At 46.4% G+C, this 19,291-nt stretch overlaps 1 protein-coding gene across 1 annotated transcript in view; it reads left to right on the top strand.

Moving 5' to 3' along the window:
* Nucleotides 1-9,039: 9,039 nt before the first annotated feature.
* The window catches only part of INPP5D (inositol polyphosphate-5-phosphatase D), a gene marked incomplete at its 5' end in the record, with an annotated part of 480,457 nt that continues 470,205 nt past the window's right edge, over nt 9,040-19,291 (top strand). Inside the window, one exon of the mRNA XM_086949164.1 lies at nt 9,040-9,100. Within this exon, the coding sequence (XP_086805290.1) occupies nt 9,040-9,100 (61 nt within the window). The remainder of the gene's footprint in view (nt 9,101-19,291) is intronic.

Raw genomic sequence — 19,291 nt, 5'->3', positions numbered from 1 at the left:
ATCATATAAATGTAAAATAAACACAGTTGAAGTGCAGTTATGGTTACAAATTAAGACCAGAAAACTCTTGAAATTAGCAAGAACCACCATTATTGTTAGAACCACAATCCATAACTTGCATATCAGCCATGCAAAGCGTAGCTGCACTACTGCTGCGACTGGCGGCAGTACTTGCAGGTGGCCTGCCCCAGGCCATGCCCAAAGGCCGTGGCTGGTGGGGAGTTGGAAAAGTTAGGCATAGTAATAAAATGTTAATTCTATTGAATAAAACAAACAGAAACTCAATGAAAAAAAACAAAGGTTAAGGTGATGTTATAGTTAGGTATGGAAACAATATCTTACTTTTCATTAAAAAGCTCTGAAGTGCTCTAAAAAAACGGTTAAAGTGACAGTATAGTTAGGTAAACAATTTCAGTAAAAAGGTAACATAAAAAAATGAAATGTACCTATTTAAGTTATTTCAAGAAACTATAAATTGTACTTCTTATGACCTCGCATATTACATCACTCATGACATATTCTATAACATCATTGATAAGATCACTGATATCAACGGAAATAACATCATTTATGACATCACTGCCCATGGCTGGAGCACACGTTATAGTTACTTGAGTTAAGTATAACTGGTGAATTTCAGTGTTTTTTTGCAATTAAAATGTTACGTTTTAACTGACATTTTAACCTAATTATAGCATAACTCTAACTGTTTTCCGCCTGAAAGTATATATATCTCACTGGAAAAAACTAAGGTTAATTGGACGTTATAGTTAGGTGAAATGTTATTGCAAATGTTGCTTGATGGTATCAATGATGCCATAGAACATGTCATGAGTGATGTAATTAACTTATCAGCTCAATTATCTCAACTATTGACTTTAGATAACTACAACTGGTGAATTTCAGTTGTTTTGTTCGTTTAAAACAGTATGTTTTAACAGACATATTCACCTCAGTGTGTTTCTAAGATATTTTCATATGTAAAGTAACATATCATTACAATTCCTAACTGTAGCATAAGTTTAACCTGCGTTTTTTACCAGTAAATTTCTATGTTTTTTATTGTAAAGTACGATGTTGATAGTCATTGGGGGTGTGGTGTAGGGTGTAACGCCTGGCCTGTGTACAGGACCTGAGCTCAACCCCCGCTGGCGCTTTGGCTTTGGCCATGTGCAGCATGGTGTTTGGCACAAAGCAAGCCTGGCCCGTGGCCAGGTCCTGATCCCAACCGTCTGTGAGCCCCCTGCATCCCCTACAGCACACTGCCTTTGGTCATGCACAGTTTTTGGTTGGGTGCAGGGCCTAATCTGTCGACAAGCCCTCCATCCAACCCTTCACTGGCACCGAACTTCCAACTGTGCACGGCCTCTGGCTGTGTGAGGTGAGGGGTTGAGCATAGTGCCTGGCACAGGATAGGTCTGCGCCGAACCCCCACAGGCTGTCTATGTGATGGGTGATTTAGTGACTTTGTCAAAATATCACAATGCAAAAATATAATAAGTACACCTACTGGCTTTATCAAGGGATCGGCATAATGGCATATATAAAGCATACCTATTATCCTTGTCAAAAAATCACCAATAACTATTGTATATATCATTAATTCACACAATGCAATGTTTAATAACAGCGATTGTCATAAAAATTATTTCTAATATTTTATTTAAAAAATGAACATGTTTTTGAGTCTTTCTTTAAACATTTTTCAGTCCACAAAATCTAGTCATAAAAACAACCACAAGGGAACTGTGCACTCCACTGGAAGAGCATAGAATTCCAGCTAGGAGTGCCTTAAAAAACATGCTGAACTCTCCTGGGTCAATTGATTTAATGACCCAGGAGGCTTACTGTTTATTTTAATACTTCCAGTGGGGCTGCTGTACCTCCTGCATCTCCCACACAACAATGCTTCGAAGTGCTACTGCTCTTTCTAGGGCACCACCAGGATAAAAAAAAATGTAAATAACAAGCCCTAGCAGGCCATTATGGGGCACTCCATGCGAGAGCAGTGAATAATAAGTGAGCTGGTATTAACCCTCATTTATTATTAATTTATAGTATTTGTTTTTGTAGTCCTGATTCCCACCCAAGACACCCACATCTTTCATTTTTGTTGGGGACTGAGGGGGGAGCCCCAAAGACCTGTGGACCCTCTGGGTACCTACAAGCAGATCCATGAGCCGTGGAGGTGCCAGCAGCACGCCATGTTTTCTTTAGAAAAGGTAAAAACCCTGGAGTGCCCCAGTGCTCAAACGAGGCACCCCACATGTTTTTTTATGCTGGCAGCCAAAGGGAGTGCAAGGCACCGGTGGCCCTTGCAGGCTACCCTGGCGTGAGTCGGCCTCATTAATTAATAGAGAGTGCCCACCCGGGGCACCCACAATCAATCCCCCATTAAGGACTGGCAGGGGAGCCCTAAGGCCCTTGCCAGCTCAGCCGCCAACACAGTACTGGGTGCTGGAAGGAGCAGGCTCCATTACTTTGCTTCTCCCTAAGTGGGAGTAGAATATTTTAACTGCTCTCGCTCGCCACATTCTCAACAGATCGTTCCTCCTGCAGTTTCACATTCTGGCCTATCCATTGGCTCAAAAAAATACCAGACCCATATATCAAGTGATCCCCTTTGCAGCTGTACTAGGAGGGCTTCTTCACAATATTGGGCATTAGGGCTCACACAATAAAAAGGCAGGTGTTAACAAAAGCTACTGATCAGCAGTGAGGTTAAAATAAAAGGACTTGGAAACTCAAACTACAGGCTTACCATCATAAACTGTTTTGCATGAGCTACAGCCTTTGAAAAATAGTGGGAAGATAAACCTTACACTTGCTTAACTATGTTCTTTCATAAAAAAGTAATATTGTAATTGTACTTGCATTTATATAGGGCTTACTACCCCTGGTGTCGAAGCACTTTTCAGCAAGTAGCATGCTACTCTGGAACCCAAAACGGATTAGTGGCAAATTAGTATAGGGAAATATACATTAATTTGAACGGTGGGCATGTGAGTCTGTTAGTTGGATTGAAATTGATAATGGAGGGACAAAAGAGAGAAGAGTCTAGAAAGTGTTTATTTGGAGATCATAACAGTAGGAGTAGGTATAGGATGAGTAAAGGAGAGATTGTGAAGAGTCTCTAGAAGTGGATTATGGAGAAAGATGATGAGGTATCGGATAAATCTAGGAGGGATATATGAGGGAAGGGTTTAGAAAGGCTTGTTTGGCAGATCCGAATAGTAAAAAAAAGAGGTTTGAGATGATGCAAGGAGGAATAGAGGAGGGAAGAGTCTAGAAAGGGTTATTTTGGGGATCATAGTAGAAGAATGAGGTTTGGTATGAGTCAGAGAGTCGAGTTAGAGGATATATTGAGAGAGGTATAGGGTGAGATATAGGGTAGTGCATTCGAGAGGCTGATTTCTTTTTACTCTGGGAATTAAGTAGTAAATATGTAGATACATAGGTACATGGAAGGTATATTTGTAAATGTATAATTACACAACTTGCAAAAAACTAAATATTACTGTTAATATGTATGTGTAAAATTCATTTGGCCTGCTTAATGTCTTTGGATCTGATTGAGGGCCTGATTAGGAGTCTGGTGCAGGAGGAGGCGGTGTCCCGACAGCCCTATTACGATTTGGGGACATCAGACCACCACAGCCTGTGGCAGCTGCCAGGGAACCGCTCTTCCCTGTTGGTGTTGCAGCGGTCAGGCGGGATCAATACGCTTGGTGGGACTGCCACGTCAAGCATATTACGAGCTTCCTCTCCTCCGGCAGTGTCATGGAGGTTATCATTCCATGAACACCGTGGTGGAGAGGAAACAAAGTGGGCCCTGCAGGGCCCCCTGTGCCTCCTCCGCATGCGGATGCATACAGGGGGTACAACAAAGGCCGCCCTGTGTGCATACACACCGGTTCCTGCATGACTGGACTTTTCAGTCAGTGCTGTGCAGGAACTGTTTTTGGTACTCCCATTGTTGTGCCCATTTTCTGAGGCGCCGCCATGGGAAGGCCAAAAGCTCGCCAGACAGAAAGAAACTCCAAATCTGGTGAGTGGTCTGACCACAGCTTTGGCGGTACAGTGGTGGGCCGGAATAGACGTTGCACCGCCAAAGTTGTAATCAGGCCCTTAGAGTTTTGCTGACCTGGTACTTTGGCACAATGTGGGATTGCAGAATTGTTTGCAGTATTTAGAGTGCCATTGACTACAATTAACTTGAATGAATGAATCAAAGCTTTATTCGATTTTAGATATTAAAATCATAAAAGCATACATACAAATACTAAAATACATTTATAAACATTTTAAAATAAGTCTCCTAATAACTTTTGGTTACACAGTTAGTCCATTAAACATGCTTTACGCCACCTTTAGACCACGTTATAGGGCACAGTAATCTACAAGAATTAATAATTATGACACAGAAAAACCATTGTACAGTGGTATGGGACAGTTAAAGGCCACTGGAAAACTACTGCAGTTTCTTGGGTATGTTCCACTACCACCCCGGAAGCTATCAATGCCCCAGGTACTAGGGGAAAACATGTAGGGCCTATAAGGGTAAAAGTCATGAAGGTTCCAGGTAGAAATGAGCCCGTCTCCATTCTGGGGTAGCCACGTCCGCATGTATGGCACAATGAGTCTACTCCTAAAACGTATCAAGATCAGATCCCCCGAAATGTCCTTTTTAAGAGGCCCAAGCCATCCCACCCTCCGGACACTTATTATTCGGCCATCAAGGTAGTGGGGCAGAGGTCTGTTTTTTGATAGCCAATATTTGACCTTGTTCATTAGTTCGTGGTGTCTCTCAGCTTTGCCTTCTGTTAATTCAGGGACTCCCGACAGGATAATGACAAAAGGCGCCGCTTCTGGAGGTAAGTGGATGTGGGTGGTATATGTAAGTTTAGGAGGAGCATGACGTGGGTTTTTCAATTTCGGGGGGGCTTTGGGTTTGATAGGCGGGGAGGAGGTGGGGGTTGGCAATTGGATAGGCGCCGCTTCATATGAAGTAGTCAAGTTAGGTAAATTTGAATGGACGGTAGTGGGTGGACAATGAGTTGTTGCGATATGGGCAGAGGGTTTCCGGAGTGCTTCAATGGAGTTCTCCAGCCCTATGAGCTTATTCCCCAACATAGAGATTTTGTCCATCAAGGGGTGTATTAAAGATTTGAGCAGATGATCAACTATAGATAGCAAGGCCTGGTGGGAAGGTGGTGATAAATCCTCCAGGTTGACACCAGGTGGCATGGTAGAAAGGGGATTAGTTAAGGGTGAATTTGGGCTTGGAGAAGGTTTATCAGGTGTTTGAAGTTTAGTAGAACTCACATTGGCTTTGTTCCCAGCAATCTTCTTTTTGACAAGCGCAGCCCTGGGAGGTGTGGGTTTTGTATCAGAAAGACAATTCTGCTCCCTTGGCTGTGATAATGAGTTGCGACGTTTTGGAGTGGGGGAGGGTGCTGCAGGCACATATTTGACCTTGCACAAACTGTTCAGGTCATCCAGCCATGGGAAGCTAGATGGGGAATGTGCAAATATATCGTCCGGGATGTGATTGGACATATCCCCTGATTTAGGCATGAATACAGTACTACGGTGATACGGGTCGGAAATTTACCTCACAACTTGCAAAGGGGGTGGCCCGTCCCCGTCCTCCTCTGTCCGATGAGGGCCGTAGAGGGCCCGCCCTTTGCCCGGGCTTCGCCCGGCGCTCCCGCGCGCGACTCGCGGTGCGAGAGGTTCTCGTGGCTTTTACCCCTGCGCCTCCGGGCGCTCCGCTGATGTCACCTGACCGCCGGGGCACCTGGGGGATGTAGTCCCTTGCCCCCGCGGCGGTCAGGGTGCTGGCGCTGTTGTCGGTCTGTCCGCGGCCGTTCCCCTCACGGCAAAGGTTTTTAGATCTTGCTGGCAGGACCTCCCAAGGGCCTTTCTCCTCCCTGTTGGGTGCTCTCCCCACAGCGCTCGCCACCAGCGCTCGGCTCTCGTGGCTTTTACCCCTGCGCCTCCGGGCGCTCCGCTGATGTCACCTGACCGCCGGGGCACCTGGGGGATGTAGTCCCTTGCCCCCGCGGCGGTCAGGGTGCTGGCGCTGTTGTCGGTCTGTCCGCGGCCGTTCCCCTCACGGCAAAGGTTTTTAGATCTTGCTGGCAGGAGCTCCCAAGGGCCTTTCTCCTCCCTGTTGGGTGCTCTCCCCACAGCGCTCGCCACCAGCGCTCGGCTCTCGTGGCTTTTACCCCTGCGCCTCCGGGCGCTCCGCTGATGTCACCTGACCGCCTGGGCACCTGGGGGATGTAGTCCCTTGCCCCCGCGGCGGTCAGGGTGCTGGCGCTGTTGTCGGTCTGTCCGCGGCCGTTCCCCTCACGGCAAAGGTTTTTAGATCTTGCTGGCAGGACCTCCCAAGGGCCTTTCTCCTCCCTGTTGGGTGCTCTCCCCACAGCGCTCGCCACCAGCGCTCGGCTCTCGTGGCTTTTACCCCTGCGCCTCCGGGCGCTCCGCTGATGTCACCTGACCGCCGGGGCACCTGGGGGATGTAGTCCCTTGCCCCCGCGGCGGTCAGGGTGCTGGCGCTGTTGTCGGTCTGTCCGCGGCCGTTCCCCTCACGGCAAAGGTTTTTAGATCTTGCTGGCAGGACCTCCCAAGGGCCTTTCTCCTCCCTGTTGGGTGCTCTCCCCACAGCGCTCGCCACCAGCGCTCGGCTCTCGTGGCTTTTACCCCTGCGCCTCCGGGCGCTCCGCTGATGTCACCTGACCGCCGGGGCACCTGGGGGATGTAGTCCCTTGCCCCCGCGGCGGTCAGGGTGCTGGCGCTGTTGTCGGTCTGTCCGCGGCCGTTCCCCTCACGGCAAAGGTTTTTAGATCTTGCTGGCAGGACCTCCCAAGGGCCTTTATCCTCCCTGTTGGGTGCTCTCCCCACAGCGCTCGCCACCAGCGCTCGGCTCTCGTGGCTTTTACCCCTGCGCCTCCGGGCGCTCCGCTGATGTCACCTGACCGCCGGGGCACCTGGGGGATGTAGTCCCTTGCCCCCGCGGCGGTCAGGGTGCTGGCGCTGTTGTCGGTCTGTCCGCGGCCGTTCCCCTCACGGCAAAGGTTTTTAGATCTTGCTGGCAGGACCTCCCAAGGGCCTTTCTCCTCCCTGTTGGGTGCTCTCCCCACAGCGCTCGCTACAATTAACTTTTAATGAGGGAGACAGACATCCACCACTTTTTTACTTCATATCCTGTCCATCAAACCTTAAATAAGGCCCTTTAATACAATAAATATTCTTAGAAGCCTGATGTGCTTTTCAAAGCTTACAAAGTGAAGCTATCTTGGAAATGTCTGCCCAAAAGAGAAATGGCAACATTTTTAGCCAGTAGACCCTGAAGGTTCCAATCAGTGCACAATGTGTTCATCTGATTTTGAAAGCTGGAAAAGCTGGATAAGCAACTATCCTTTTCACCCATTCTGTGATAAAAAGTAGTCTAAATGTGCCTACTTACGCTGCTTCATGTGCTGAAATAACATATGTGAATCGTTTTTAATCTTACACTGAGTATGCGTAAAGCCCAAGGTTATTAATATTTTTTTTATGTATTTGCATGTAATATTTAGAACATGTTGCAGGGACAAGTTTATCTTTTTTCCTCTTCATTTTAAAGGTATTCTGTTGTTGCCTTTTAGGTTCAGAACATTAGGGGCCAGAATGGCAACTGATATTTTTTTAATAGTTAGACAAGGGAAGTAACAAACTTTCTGTGAAAGTAGTTATAGCTGTGAGGCAGACCTTTATCAGTAAAGTGGCTTAGTTGTGGGGAGAGTTGTCTGAATTCTGGATTTGAATAACTTTGGTATCATAACCCTGTCCGAAAGAAACTAATTGAGGCATTGATATATAATGTATCAATAAAATGTAATGTTAAAATATATATATCCTTTAAAAAATATAATTTTATGAAAACATATATTTAGTAACATTTTTAATTTAAAATAAATATAATTTGAATTAATAAAACAAATAATTATATTTATTGAAATGAATTCTATACATATGTTTGTATTTTTTTAACACATAAAAAGTCAATATAAATATTTTACTTTAGGTGGGAGTTTTAAAAAATCTTAAAAAACGACATTCTTTTAATTTAATATATTCAAATTAATTAAATAATTAGTTCAAAATTAAGTTAACAGTGCCTTAGCATTTTTATTTTGGTCTAGGTTTAAAATAAATATATAAAATTAATATACATTAATATGTAACATACATTTAAAAAAAGTTGAATACAATTTGTCAATTTTCCCCATACTTTGCAATAGGGGATATCAGACCCAGTGGAGGAGAACTCTGCCTTCTTGTAAAAAGTATACTAGCAGTAACTTTACACTATCGGCTTAATTTAGAAACAAATATCTAATTAATTTAAATATGTTAACTTAAATTACATTTAATTTGCAAAAGCTGTATGTGACTGTTATTACTTTACACTTGTAAAGTAATCTCAATCTCCAGCTTTCTCCAGGGGGTAGAGACATGTAAGTCCACACTTTGCTGTAACTTTGCAATCAGAAATGGTGACTAGCCAAACGTAGTTGAAGTACTTCTACCGTTCCGCACCCCCTTATCCAAAAATCCCACAAACTTCTTGATCTGTCGCTGATGTCCTGGGGTCTTTTTATCCCCATAGTTGACAGTGGAGAGGCTCCATACATGAACTCCTGCAGGTCCCCCCTCTTCCCGTTGCGCCTTGAGTTCCTAGCAGTGAGTGGTCACGCTTAAAAAATACTGATTGATTGATTGAAAACTGTCTCTATGTAGGGGTTTCCAGCACACCATTGTGTGGCACAAGGTGGCACCGTATGTGTTTGCAGTTCCGTCACTAAAATAGATCAATCTATAGCAAGTCCCTATGCCACATGAAGATTCTGGATTACAATGAATCTACTGGATAGGCCTTTCTTTTTCTGCTAGGTGATCTGTTCTCATAATGAAAACCCATGCTGTTAATGACAATGATGCTGCTGGGTGATGTGCTAACAGTTTTGTTCTGTCTCTTCCCTCTTTTAGGTTTAATAACTGTGTCTATACCTACAGGATCCTTCCCAACGACGACAAGCTAACTGTGCAGGTACGTGAGAGCGCATTGTAGACTTTGCACATATTCTCTAATTGAAAAAAGAGGACCTTTGCAACTTTTTACTAATGGGTCAGAATTGAAAACAAACTGATTTGTTATGATTTGGAAATAACTTTTCACTGGGCCTTTGCAGATTTTCACTCCACTTTTATTTTGCTCTGACGTGCAAGCTAGCACCAGGGATGTAGAACCAAAATATTACTGCTTTTTAAGATTAATATTATTTAGTATATTCATAAGCATCACATGGAGTGAATTATGAAACTGCATATGTAGAGTTGGAACCTCCCATTAAATGGAACACCGGAGCTGAAAGGTATGTTGCGTACTCCTTAATTCGGAGAGGGAGAGCCGGCACAAACATTGCACCAGTCCGCCTTGTATGGCTTGCCTCCTTGTCCACGTCACTCTGAATTCCCAAGAGTCATCCGAAGTGACGTGGTGCCATAACAACTAGAATGCGACACCACACATCACCCGCCCTTAACAACAATACAACAGATAACAGAACAATGCATCTGAATGCTGACTGCGTGTACACATTGGATCAACAAGAGAACAACACATGACTGTATTATACAACAGGGTGAAAGCTGGGTGGAGGGGAAAGGATTCGGGAAAGGAGGGAGAGAGAAGGGCACAGCCAAAGTGTGAAGGAATGGAGGGGGGAAGAAGTGGGTTACATATCATACTCGCTGTATTTCCTGGGTAGCACCACTGTCCTGCCAGTGCGGGTGCACGTGAGGGGGACCTGTGGTACATGTGTTTCACCTGAGCGGGAATTGCTTTCTTGTGTGCTCCCTTCCTGGCTCTTGTGGTGTGAGGATGTAGCCCCTTGCGTGATGTCTGGGTTGCCCGGGTCATTGGTTCCCAGAGGTGGAGTGTGCTTTGTGGAATCAAGAGTTGTTCCTTTCTGTCGTGGTACCTGCATCACCCCCTGTCTCCCTCATCGTGCAGTTCCTCAGCGTACCGGAGGTGACGCCTCCATCCTCATAGTCCGAGTCCCCTCCACTATATCCAGGGCTAGTGGTTGCGTTGTCCGTGTTCCATCCATTGACTTTGTTGCACTTGGCCATTCTGCTTTGAGACCATACTTTGTCATTGCTCAGTAAGGCAGAGCGTGAGTAAAGTTCTCTGATCTGTAGAAGCTTGCTGAATCTGCTATCGCCTTTCTTCACCAGGTTGCCCAGTTTTACCAGGACCCAATCTCCTGTTGCTAAGGAGACCTTTTGTACTCTATGCCTCCTGTCATAGTTGGCTTTGTAAGTCTTCTGTGTTTTCTCTAAGTTGCTTCTGACCACCGCTGGTGACCATTTGCTTTTTAGTTCCAGGTTCATCCAAACGTGATAATCTCTGGTGAACGGTTCCCTTCCTCTGAGGATTTTGAACGGGCTGTATCCTGTGAGGGTGGGTATTATTCGATATGCCCACACCTTGTTCTTGATATCCATCTCCCAGTTCTTGCCTACGATAATGGCCGCTTGAACTGAACCCATAATCACTCTGTTGAATCGTTCTGCTAGACCATTTCCTGCGGGGTGATACAATGGCTTGTGTTTAGCCACATCCCCATTCCTCCTGAGGAAGGCCGACCACTTCTCCGAAGTGAACTGGGGACCATTATTGCATGTAATCCCTCTTGGAATGCCTTCCCTTAAGAACGAGTTGGTGAGGAAGGAAGTGACTGCCTCTGTGTCTACCATCTCACAGACTTCTACCTCTGGCCACTTGGAGTATCTGTCAACCAGGACGATCACATATTTGGTTATCTACCATGAATCCAGTACTGTGCCCAAAATGTCGACTGACAATTCCTCCCAGGGGATGTTGGGCGTGAGGAACTCACCCATAGTGGGTCGTAGCATGGTCAGTGATTTGTCTGCATTGGCACAATGCTCACATTCTCTGACATACCGCTCCACGGAGGTGTCGATAGCTGGCCACCAGTACGATAATTTCACTCTCTTCTTTATTTCAAGATCCCCAGGTGACCTTTGTGTGTTATGCTGAGGATGCGGTTCACTAACTCTTGTGGGGGGACTACTTTTTCTCCTCTTAACAAAAAGATGGTGTTGTCGTTGATGGATGGTTTGTCGCGTACCTCCCAATATTTTCTGAGGTCATCTCTCAATTGCTTCTTCTTGGGCCAACCACATGTAACGCACAGTTTCACTTGTGACAGTACTGAATCATTGTTGTAGGCTGCCTCCCAATCCTGAGCACTGATGATGTCCTCTTGGTCTGTCGTGAATGTCACACTGTATTCGTCCCACTCGCTGTGGCGTGGTGCCCCCTCCCAGACAGCAGAATGGCTGAGATAATCTGCCACTTTGTTTTTATGTCCTGGCAAGTGTTCCATGTCGTAGACAAAATCCAAGAGTCTAAGTGTCATCTTAGCGATGCGTGGAGTAGCCGTGGTGTTGCCCCTGGACGTGAGAACCTTGATCAATGGTTTATGGTTCGTCCGGAGTGTGAACTGGGAACCCCAGAGGTATTGATGAAATGTTTCCATGGCCCAAATGGATGCCAGCATTTCTTTTTCAATGATGCTGAATTTCTCCTCATTAGGGGAGAGGGAACATGAGGCAAACCCTATGGTGCTTTCCGTGCCATCCGTGGAACGTTGGGACAGGAACGCCCATAACCATTTGTCGCTGGCATCAGTTGTCAATATGCTGGGAGATGATTCATCAAAGCCGTGCAGGGGAATGTCTTTCTTGATGCTCTCAAATACCATGTCGGACTCCGCGTCCAGCTGAACTTGTTTTTGTCTTCAAAAGTTGGCGCATGCTGTGTGTTTTTGTGGCGAAGTTTCTGACAAACTTGCTGTAAAATTCAGCTAACCCTAGAAAGGAGCAGACATCATCCTTGTTGCGTGGTGTGGGAGCAGACCTGATGGAGTCAATGTTCGCCTTCTGGGGAGAGATCCCTATATCGCTGATCTCGTGCCCTAAATAGGTGACTGCATGGAGGCCAAATCTGCACTTATCCAGTTTTGCGGTGAGACTATTCGCTGCCAATTTCCGTAACAGGATTCTAAGTTTGTTGTCGTGCTCTGTTTTGGTCTTCCCCATGACAAGTATGTTGTCCTGGAAATATAAGACGCCGCTGAGATCCTTGAACAATCTGTGAGTAACTTTTTAGAACGACGGCCACGGCGTACGCCAGGCCGAATGACAATCGCCGAAATCTGTAGCAGCCGAATGGGGTGATGAAGGAGGTCAACTTCCTGCACGAGGGGTGAGGTGACATTTGATGATACGCCGCTGTGAGGTCTATCGCAGAAAACCATTTGGTTCCCTTGGTCTGGGCCAACAGTTCGTTGATTCTTGGTAACGAGAATTTGTCCACGACTATGTTCTTGTTCTATTCTCTGAGGTCTATACAGAGACGTATTTTACCACGATGAAGCAGCCCCCTTTGTATGCCTCACCTCCCTGTACACGTCATTCCTACCTCCCAAGCCTCATCCGAAGTGACATGGTGCCATAACAACTAGAATGCGACACCACAGCATAGTATTCGATTTGATACTTATGTCATATTTTCCAGTGCAGTGCATTTATTTCCTAGTGCCAGAGAAGATCAAGCAGAAATGAAACAAAAATGACAGCACAGACAGAGCGAAATCTCCCAGCTCTAGGTGGATTGGTTTATTGTTTTTGAAAAACAACCCCCCACACACGCACACTTTGGCAGAAACAAAAAATATACAGATTATTTTGCTTTCCACTGTGGCATAGTACATCCATTATCAGGGTTTCTTTCACTCAAACCTGCCATCACCAGTGACTGGCAGTTGGACAGGCTGAGAAAGCCTCTTGCCCATCAAAACTCAAATGAAGCCCCAAGTGTTCGATCTAAGGTTGATCTGAGGGATAGTTAGTTAAAACACTCATATGTACAATGTAAAAATAACCATTTGTGGCCACATGCTGCATTTTATCAAGTAAAACAGAAACAAAAACATGCAATCTTAATATGACACAGAATGTCCCACAGCATTGCAATTGGTAAAGGCACAGAGTATAGGGAGATAGCATACACATCTGTACTTTGAAAAAACATCTGGAGTTTGCATACTCCCTCTACGACTGATAATTTGAATAGAATGCTCCATAGAATATCTTTTTCAAAACTGTGGGGGTTGCGGCAAATGTGTGATAAGGTGCTTTGATCTGGGAAAATTCTGGGGAAATTCAGATCCAACAATTACCATCAGATGAAACTTTAGTTAAGAATTAGGATGACATCAAAATGCAAAACATTACGGTGACATGAAGCACATTTGGGGCCCGATGTAGGTGGCAAATACCGGTCGGAAACGGCCGAATTCGGCCGTTTCCGACCGGTATTTGGCATCTTGAGATGTAGGGGGCCAGATTTTACAGATTCTGTAAATTTACCGCATCTGTAAATTTACAGAATCTGTAAAATACCGAATCGGTATTTTTACCGATTCGTTAATTCCCAGATGTAGGTGGGACTCTTCTGAGTCCCAAAGGCCCTACAAATTCGGTATTTTACCACCCAATCCAATTGGGTGTTAAAATACCGAATTCAGGTGTGCATGCACATGTGTGCATGCACACCTAGCTATGTGACAGACAGACATGCCCTTAGGGCATGTCTGTGTGCCACATGGCGCACATGCCTATTTTTGGGGTGCCAGAGGGTGTCAAAGTGACACCCCCTGCACCCTTGCAAAATTAGGTATTTACCGATTCTGTAATTACAGAATCGGTATTGCCCATTGATTCCTATGGGCTTTAAGGCCCATAGGAATCAATGGGCAATACCGAAGCGGTATTTACAGATTCGGTAAATACCGAATCTTAACGATTCGGTATTTACAGAATCTGTAATACCTACATCTCCCCCCTTCATATTTACCGACTCTTAAGTCGGTAAATATGAATTACCTACATCTGGCCCTAGGCCACATAAGGAAGAGAGTAGTAATTCAGTTTCAAATCATAAAGGTTTATTAATAGATTTGCAAAGTTACAGCTCAAACCATCAGAATTATTTGTCATTCAATTGCTGAGACATGAAGGCATTGGTCAATAAATTCAAGACAATTCAAAATCATAAGAGCAAAGACAAACTTTTATTACGTTGTCTCTAATGGAATAGAGCACATCACTTCTTCCATGAAGGGGGCCTCTACACTGCTAAGCTGGGGAAAAGTCGCAGAAATCTGTGAAGAAGTCAAGATAAAGGAATTCTGACAGAATGCCTCTGATAGGCCATAGCAAGCATCTTCTCAAAAGTAATGTAAAGGGTAGTTCTACCTAAAAGTCAGGAAAGAAGCTTCAGCTAACAAGGGGGAAACAGCTGATCTCTGTCTACACCACATTTTCTAACATTTCCCTACAGTTACAAATGGTTCTTAGGAGAAAAATCAATCATGTTCAGCACAATCAGATAAGACAACTTTATTATTTTTCTCAAGCTAATACACAATGAACTCACAATCAGGATCCAATTATGAGTCTGGTGTCCACGGACGGCCAGACTCGTGGGGGTGCGGTTGTGGCAGTCTCTCGACTTCCCTATTACGACCGCCTCAGCCCCACTACAGCTACCAGGGTACTGCTATTCACTGGCTCTGATGCGGTGGACAGGAGGCTGCAATATGTTTGGTCCAGCCAAGCATATTACGAGTTTCCAGTCCGCCTGAGGTTCCCCCTCCATGAACGCAGTGGCGGAGAGGAAACAAAGGTGCCTCCTCCGCATTTGGATGCACACAGGGGGACACAAAATGCGCCCCACTGTGTACATGCACACCAGTTCCTGCACGGCATGGACCTTTTAGTCCATGCCGTGTAGGAACTGTTTTCGGTATTCCCACTGCGGTTCCCGGGAACGTAAAAAAAAGCCCACCAGGCAGGAGGAAACTCCTAGTCTTGTGGCCGGTCTGATCACAGCTTTGGCAGGGCGGCAGTGGGGTAGCCCTGGCGCCACATCGCCAAAGTCGCAATCAGGCTCTAAATGCCTCTCAGACTAACAGTTATCTGCAGCATAATGACATACATTTGGTTCAAATTGTTTTCTGCAGGTGCTCTTTGCGGCATTTCACCAAGCTTGCATAAAGAAAACTATTTCACATGAGAACAGAAAAAACAAACCAGTGTAGTTTAAACTAAGGTAAAATATCACAGTGTTTGTAACACAATTAAGTTGTTTTTCAAGGTTTTGAGTTTGGGAATTAGAAATCTTTGATATTCTTCTATGACTACATATAACTTTTATGTATTTTCAAGTATTATACATATAATAAGAATGTGTAATACTTTGTTTTTTAAGATATTAATAATAAATAAAATAGAAGGCCAAAACAGTTAATAGGCATCTAACCACGTCACTCATCCACATGGAGCAATTGGCATTTTCATGCAGAAATTATTCATGCATGGGGAGTAATAGAGTTTAAATACCATGCAGAATTTCCGGTCGCAGAAAGAGTGGATTGAATGATAATGAGCACTGTTTTTTTGCCCTATCAGTCATTCATCTCCTACTGTGAGTGCAGCTGAGCATTGACATGGTCAGTCAGTGTACGCATTTGCTTTTTGGATCCTGCCGCTTGGCCCAAACTATGGAGGCCAGGGTCGGACAGGCTACCGCGCAGTTTGGAATGCTGCCGTGCTGGGGGCTGATTTCACTGCGGGGGGGCTGATTTCGTTCATGGAGACCTGCGTCTGCTTCGAAATAATTAAAGCAAAACAAATTTTGTTTAGCACACGCAGGTCTCCATGAATGAAATCAGCCCCCAGCTCAGCAGCATTCCAAACTGCCCGGTAGCCAGTCCGGCCCTGATGGAGGCATAGATAGGTTGCATCCATAAACCTAAAGTCAAAGAAGGCGCTTAGAAATGGCCTTCCTTGTAATTAGAACCCAACTCCTAATGTGCCCATGCACACAGACACCTGTCATAAAGAGTATCTAATCTCAAATGATCAAATCAGGTAAAGAAAGCAGTAAAACGAGATATGTGGATCATGTTTGTCGGTCTGTAAGGGAAGGCCACCACTGGTGTGGTTAATACAGATCACAACTTGTAAGAAAGTGAATTAATAATTAGAGTGGATGAAATTCCACCACAAGAAATAAACTAAACACTCTATTAGTTCCAGTGAAAGGTTTCAGCAATTTAAACCTGAACTTGACCCCTGGTAGCTGTGGCACAGAGTAGACTTAACTTGAATGAAATGATTAAAGCATTTAGAAGTGCCTAAACAGTTCAGAAGACAAAGAACCAACACAATATAAATCCCACTCAAATGTTTAAACATTGAAAAAAATGAATACTCAAAATGACACCATACAACAAAAAAATCCAAGAAGGGGAACCAGACATATACCATTTTTATATTTAGGGAAAAAGAGCAAAGAAATCGTAACATGGCAGCTATAGCCTTTTTTTTTTTTGAGTTTTATGTAGCGCAAACTAGACCCAAAGATATCAGAGCGCTTTACATGAGCACCAGTTTCGTTACAGTTGGACCCATTCAATTTTGTTAGGCACAGGGAGATTAAGTGATTTGCGCAAAATCACAGGATGTTGAGCCTCTTTGCAGAGACTCAACCCCGGTTCCCCAGCTTCGAGGTCGACTGCTCTAGCTGTAAGGCTACATCCTCTCTCCCTTTGGTTGCAAGCTGCCTGTGGGTGCAGCAGACGGGGACCTAGGCACGATTCAGGCTAAGCTCTCATAAGAAGGATACATTTTGTCTTTCACCCACTTAAGATTTCCACTTTCAGACTTTGGGGCTGATTATGAGTATGGTGGTCTTGAGACTGCCATACCGTTGGTGGTGGTCTGGCTGCCACCTCCTCGGTGGGCCGACTACACAATTACGAGGAGGGCAGTCGGACCACTACAAGATTGCCGCAACCGACAGGATCTTGGATCCCGCTGCGGTGGCAGTGGAAAAAAGCAGTGCTTTATGGCGACGGTGGCGATGATGGCATTGCTGTGCTTATCACGACCTCCTGTTCCACCGACCTATATAATGGCTGAGACCCCACCATGCAAAAAGTCGGCAGAAAGGGAAGGAAGGGGCCCCAAATAGGCCCCAGGACAATGATGCCCATTTGGGACTGTGCAAGGGGACAGTGCCCAACATGGTGCATGGCACACAGTACACCTTACGTGCAAGTGGCGCTGCACTGCAGCGGCATGTGATTCAGACTCTTCCTATGAGCCGAAGCATGCTGTCACTGTGGTACTGCCACTGCAGCACCGCCAGCCCGGCGGTATTTTCGTAATGCGACGGTCAGGTTGTGGCTGGTTTGGTGGCATTCTCCTGACTGCTGCAATGGCAGTCTGGTGATTGGACTGCCAAACTCCTAATCGGGCTCTTAGTGTCTTTTTTAAAACTCTGAAACCTCCAGCAGGACAAGCTTGCATGCTTTATTCAGAGAGACTTCTGCGGAGCTGGATGCCTGCTCACAGAAGGCCCACTGAAACAGATTTACTGCTGCTGAGAAGCTCTACAAAAGAAGCCTGTTTATTTAGCCCAGTGAAGCAATGCCATGGGTGGATCGGCTTGGGTGACTGTTCCCTGTCCTCCAAAAAGCAGCAAGTCTAACATTTTTGTAAGTTCCAAATTTTCAGAGATTCTAGGAGACTTTCAGTTTGATACAACCAAGAGTTCCATGACCTCAAGGACAACACTTAGGGGCCAAGACTCACTCCAGCAGAGGTCATCAAAATGGTCTAGGTGGAAACTTTAAGAAATTGCATTTTGCAGCTTGCTGTGCCCCTGTAGCCACAGAGGAGCCCATACAACTGACCTTTGGAATCCACATATTTCACAGGGCACAAGAGGTGTGGTCCAGCCCTTCAATCAATCAATCAATCAGTGACACTTATAAAGCGCGCTACATACCCGTGGGGTCTCAAGGCGCTGGGGGGGGGGGGAGCCGCTACTGCTCGAACAGCCAGGTCTTCAGCTTCTTCCTGAAGGAGAGGTGGTCTTGGGTCAGGCGCAGGTCGGTCGGGAGGGAGTTCCAGGTCTTGGCGGCCAGGTGGGAGAAGGACCTTCCTCCTGTAGTCGCTCTTCGGATGCGGGGGACGGCGGCGAGGGCGTGGTTGGCTGATCGGAGGTGGCGGTTGGGAGCGTAGAAGTTGACTCGGCTGTTGAGGTAGCTCGGGCCTTGGTCGTGTAGGGCTTTGTGTGCGTGGGTGAGGAGGCGGAAGGTGATTCTTTTGTTGACGGGGAGCCAGTGAAGGTCTCGCAGATGTCCGGAGATGTGGCTGGTTCGTGGGATGTCGAGGATGAGTCTGGCTGAGGCGTTCTGGATCCGCTGGAGTCTCTTCTGGAGCTTGGCGGTGGTCCCGGCGTAGAGGGCGTTGCCGTAGTCCAGTCGGCTGGTGACGAGGGCCTGGGTGACGGTCTTCCTGGTCTCGGTGGGGATCCACCAGAAGATCTTCCGTAGCATGCGTAGGATGTTGAAGCATGCCGAGGAGACGTTGTTGACTTGCCTGGTCATGGAGAGGGAGGAGTCCAGGATGAAGCCCAGGTTGCGTGCATGGTCTGTCGGTTTGGGTGCGGTGCCCAGGGCAGGAGGCCACCAGGAGTCGTCCCAGGCGGAGGGAGAGGAGCCCAGGATGAGGACCTCCGTCTTGTCCGAGTTCAGTTTCAGGCGGCTGGTCGTCATCCACTCGGCTACCTCTTTCATCCCTTCGTGCAGGTTGGCTCTGGCGGCGGCGGGGTCGTTGGTCAGGGAGAGGATCAGCTGGGTGTCGTCGGCGTAGGAGATTATGCTGAGGTTGTGTTTGCGTACGATGGCCGCGAGGGGGCTCATGTAGACGTTGAAGAGGGTGGGGCTCAGAGATGATCCTTGGGGGACGCCGCAGATGACTTCGGTGGCCTCTGACTTGTACGGTGGTAGGCGGACTCTCTGTGTTCTCCCGTCGAGGAAGGAGGTGATCCACTCCAGCGCCTTGTCCTGGATTCCGACGTTGCTGAGGCGCCGTACTAGGGTGCGGTGGCAGACCGTGTCGAATGCCGCGGAGAGGTCTAGGAGGATGAGGGCCGCTGTTTCTCCATTGTCCATCAGGGCTCGGATGTCGTCGGTGGCGGCGATGAGGGCGGTCTCGGTGCTGTGGTTGGCTCGGAAGCCGGACTGTGAGGGGTCGAGGGATCCGTTCGTCTCGAGGAAAGCGGCCATCT

Source organism: Lissotriton vulgaris, unplaced genomic scaffold (assembly GCF_964263255.1).
Source record: "Lissotriton vulgaris unplaced genomic scaffold, aLisVul1.2 SCAFFOLD_1234, whole genome shotgun sequence".
NCBI classification, from domain to species: domain Eukaryota; kingdom Metazoa; phylum Chordata; class Amphibia; order Caudata; family Salamandridae; genus Lissotriton; species Lissotriton vulgaris.
Note: the sequence above shows the minus strand (reverse complement) of the source record. Positions and strands in the feature narration are given on the sequence as shown.